At 39.9% G+C, this 4,638-nt stretch overlaps 1 protein-coding gene across 1 annotated transcript; it reads left to right on the top strand.

Annotated features, from left to right (window-relative positions):
* LOC110172489 (sialidase-3-like) lies at nucleotides 1–4,638 on the top strand. Its single transcript, XM_020938372.2, has 3 exons — nucleotides 1–132; nucleotides 1,307–1,546; nucleotides 1,959–4,638. The coding sequence occupies exons 2-3, from the start codon at nucleotides 1,322–1,324 to the stop codon at nucleotides 2,919–2,921; spliced, it is 1,188 nt and encodes a 395-aa protein (XP_020794031.2). The 5' UTR covers nucleotides 1–132; nucleotides 1,307–1,321; the 3' UTR covers nucleotides 2,922–4,638.

The raw sequence follows: 4,638 nt of genomic DNA on the forward strand, positions 1-4,638 counted from the left end.
CCTATTTGATTGTGTAGTATTAGGCCACTATTTCTTTTGACCAGATCAGTTTCCTCTCGGTGGCTCAGGCTCGACTACGCATTTCAGTTTGGACACTTCACCTTTCCGCGACACAACAGAAGTCCGTGCGTGGTAAGACATAAAATAGATATTAGACTGATAGAAGGGAGCAACGGAGTTGTAGACAAATGTTTAGACCTAAGGAAGTCTGACTTAAAAAAATAACCGTAATATTTTAATCACCCCATGGCTTCGTGGAAATCCAGAAGTGAGAGGCATTTGTTTTCTGGGTGTGGAGATCTGATTTCCTTTTATTTTTTCCTAGACCTTTGAGGCACAGTGACTTTAATCTGCCTCTAAAGACCTACCAACAATAACTGACTGATTCTTGCTTATAAAAACTTCATTTATCAGACGCATCAGACTCCGTTTTGTCTCCACATCAGCCTCACAGACCTCACCGCGGTTCAGTTGGTTTGATATTTGGATATTGGATATTCAACACATTCAAAGACATTTAACTTACCACAGATTTTTTTTCAAACAACTTGTGACGTCTTCATAATCATCCAAGGTAAATATCACAAGAAAAATCATACTATGAGCTGATTGAATGCATCTTTGTGAATTCAACACTCAATTAACTTGTGATGTAAATTGACAATGGTCAATGGTAGATTATTATTTTTTTTAATAATTACTGTCTTGTGATATATACCCTGGATGATTATGAAGACATCACAAGTTGTCCAGTATCCAATATCCAACCAATTCAACCGCAGTACCTCACAGGAGCATGGCTATAGAGCAGGGTGGTTAACTTAAACAGATCTGATCATTTATAGAAAAACGATAATGAAATGAATATTAGCCTCCAGAAAACTGTTATTCTGTCTCTCAGTCAGTTTCACCTCACAGCTGTGATCATCTCTGAGATTGTCGGGGATCTGTTTTATTATAGCAACTGTCACTGAGCTTTGTAGTCAACAAAATGGACAAATGTGACAAGTGTAGCCTCCTGTATCGTTCAGAAATGAAAGTTGTGGCGGTTCCGTGACGTTGGAAATGCAGAGCAACTGACAGCAGGCTGCACCTCAGATACACTTCACTCTTCTCTCTTTAAAAAAAATGTTTTTATATACTGAATTTTCCCTTGGGAATCAGTAAAACTTTTCTATCTGTCTATCTGTCTGTCTGTCTGTCTACCTGTCTGTCTGTGTGAACTCTTCCTGGTATATTCTCTCCAGATGTTTCCTGCACAGGATTCAGTCACAGTGTCTCTTTCTCTTCTTTTTTGTGCATGCAGGACTCTGTATCAACCATGGGGAACAGAGCCTCAAAAAATGCCACTATGGATGAACCGACCAAAACAATTTTATTTGAAAAAGAGCAAAGTGGCATAACATACAGGATCCCTGCACTCATCTACCTGCAGGAAGTCCAGACTTTTCTCGCCTTCGCTGAAAAGAGGTTGTCGTCCAGTGACAACGAAGCCAAGATCCTGGTAATGAGGAGAGGAACAATGACAGAGGACGGATCTGTTGAGGTAAAATCAACAATTTGACTTGAATAGTCTATAAATTCATAATAAAGGTGTTATTGATTAGGCCTGGTGTTTGATGAGATTAGAGCAGCCTGTTGTCTGTATCTTACACATATGCTCAAAAATGTTTTCATAAAGCTCAAATGTGACAACATGAGGTGTCACTTTCTTCAGCCTTTTCACAGCAAACAAACAGATCAAACAGTCACCTAAATTTTATAATTAAATCTAGATTAAAATCCAAAATTTTTGATAATATTTTTGTCTTTATCAGCATCTGTAACTGTCAAAACCTGTTAACTGTTATGATGAACCTTCCTGAATATTTTGAATAGTTGTATTCTGCGACCATCAGAGGAGTGGCTTTATACAGTCATTACACTCAGCAGTGACTCTGTCATGTTTTTCTCTTTAGTGGTCGTCAACACAGGAGCTGCAATCAGCCACTTTACCAAACCACCGCACAATGAATCCCTGTCCTGTGTACGAGAAAAAGAGTAACACAGTCTTCTTGTTTTTTATTTGCGTCTGGATGAACGTTACAGAGACCGAACAAATCTGTACAGGTAAAAACCAAACACGACTGTGTTATGTGACCAGCACTGACAATGGCCAAACATGGAGCAATGTGACAGACTTAACAGAGACTGTGATTGGTGAGACTATCAAAAATTGGGCCACTTTTGGGGTTGGTCCGGGCCATGGGGTCCAGCTGGAGGATGGGAGACTGATCATCCCAGCTTATGCCTATTACATTCCATACAGGTGGTTTTCTGTTTTGGCGCCCATTTGTGGCACTGTCTACCCACGTGCCCTGGCCATATACAGCACAGACATTGGCAAGACATGGCAACTGGGTGAGATGGTGAGAGAATCCTCATGTGAATGTGAGATGGCAGAAATAATTGACCATGAAGGTAAGCGCCATCTTTACTGCAATGCTCGCTCCATAACAAAAGGCCATCGATGTGAGGCTCTGAGTGAGAACAGTGGTGTGCGTTTTGACCAAGTGCGCTTTGCCAGTGAGCTGGTGGAGCCCCCTAAAGGTTGTCAGGGCAGTATCATTGCCTTTCCCGCTCCAGAATCTTCCCCAGATACCCAAACATGGCTCCTCTTCATGCACCCCACCCGTAAGTGCACCAGGAGAGATATGGGTGTGTATTTAAACCGTTCTCCTCTGCACCCATCTATGTGGGAAACGCCTAAGATCATCCACAGTGGACCCAGTGGCTACTCAGACCTGGCCTACCATGGGGATAAAAATACATTTTCTGGTTTGATGGAATGTGGGGTAGAATCAGAACTTGAACAAATCGCATTTGTCACTTTTTCTCTCAGTGATGTCATGCAGCAGAAAGAACAAAAAGATGAAAACTGAGATAGAATGGGGATTCTCCATCTTTCCACAAGTTATTGGCTCTAAGTACCATCTTTAATCTAAATGTAATCTAAAACATAGCCTAGTTAGTCTTGACTGACTAAACTGACAAATCACATATGGATTAAATTTGAATGACTAAATAAATAACGAAAAATCACAACAATATGACCAAGTTTTATCATCCTTAATGAACAGTTTTCTAAAGTTGGGATGGGTCCTTTTTGCAGTAGTGGACTATTATTAGACATTTGAAAACTTTCGTGTCATTCTACATCCTTTGAAGCAGTGGAGGAAATGTGACAACCTTTTTGTTGAGTCTGAGGAGTTTGCCCCTGATATAAACTTTACAGTCAATACTTGATTAGATTAGATTCAACTTTATTGTCATTACACATGTATAAATACAAGGTAACAAAATGTTGTTTAGCATCTCGGCAAGGCAAGTTTATTTGTATAACACAATTTGTACACAAAGTAATTCAAAGTGCTTTACAGAATAAGAAATACATTAAAATCACAATACAAACAAATCAAAACATACATAATCATCATAAATTTAAAGAGAGAGAGGCACTGAATTAGAGAGCAGAGTGCAGAATGAAAAACCTTTCAGTCATTGGCAATTTCAGGCCTTTCAGCATCTAATCAGAAGTGCAAGAAGCAGCAAGTGCCATATATACAGAATGTAGAGTATATACAATATAGACACTATACAGTATATTACAGTGTAGATTGTGGTGAATATATACAAATAAATATGACAGTATGAACAGGAGGGAATTAGGTATAATATACATGGGGGAGATATAATCAGATGTATTGTAAACAGTAGAATACTATGAACAAATATACAAGGTGTGCTATAGAAAATATAAATATGTATGACATATATAAATGAACAAAAGACATATATGAACAAGTGCACTGTAAATAAATACATAGAAAGTTATGTATCAGATGTAATATGAACATGTCATTGATTCATTGCAGGAAGATGAAGAGGGAGGAGGTGAGTGGGTGACACGGGGGACACGGGTGCTCAGCGGGGGATAGAGCAGAGGGAGGGGGTGAGTGGGTGACACGGGGGTTCAGCGGGGAGATAGAGTGCAGTAAGGAAACAGCTGTGGGGAAGAAACTGTTCCTGAATCTGCTGATGCTTTTGACTCCACTCTCTTATATTCATTTGTGCTACAGCCCCTTGCACCTTGCTAGGTGGGCGACTGGCCTGCAGAGCAAAGTATGCAGTTTTTGAAGCGTCCTCTATCTATCTATATACTTCTCAGTAATGCTATGTGGGAAGACTGATCACTCTGCATGTACTTGGGAGGAGCCCTGTGGGATCTATAGTATAAATATTAGGTGAAATTCTCTGCAAATTTAGATCCTGCATCAGTTTTGTCATTGACCTCACTAGCGTATCCTTTGCTAGTAAAGCAGATCCCACATTTGAACTAGGCAGCGCTCTGCAGCAGACCTAGTCACAGGGTAAATGCTCCTAAGGTACTTGCATAGTGATTTGTCCTAATTATTTTGTATTTGAGCTTTTGAGTAAAATTGTAGTCATCGAGTAGCTGGGAACACGATACCCTGCTGTGTATTGACCAAGGTGATTACTTGAGTCAATGAGCTTGCACAGCGACGAGCTGGTATTCCCCAGTCACAGAATGACACAGTAAAACCTGAATAAAAAGCCGAAAAATAAGACAAAGACAAA

This window comes from Boleophthalmus pectinirostris, unplaced genomic scaffold (assembly GCF_026225935.1).
Source record: "Boleophthalmus pectinirostris isolate CB_2022bp ecotype Guang Dong unplaced genomic scaffold, ASM2622593v1 HiC_scaffold_4, whole genome shotgun sequence".
NCBI lineage: Eukaryota > Metazoa > Chordata > Actinopteri > Gobiiformes > Gobiidae > Boleophthalmus > Boleophthalmus pectinirostris.

Bases quoted from the DNA above. Each gene is read 5' to 3' on its own strand.
- LOC110172489 (XM_020938372.2), top strand. From the start codon at position 1,322: ATGGGGAACAGAGCCTCAAAAAATGCCACTATGGATGAACCGACCAAA. The intron at 1,547-1,958 runs GTAAAATCAACA...TTTTCTCTTTAG, and splicing joins CAGAGGACGGATCTGTTGAG to TGGTCGTCAACACAGGAGCT.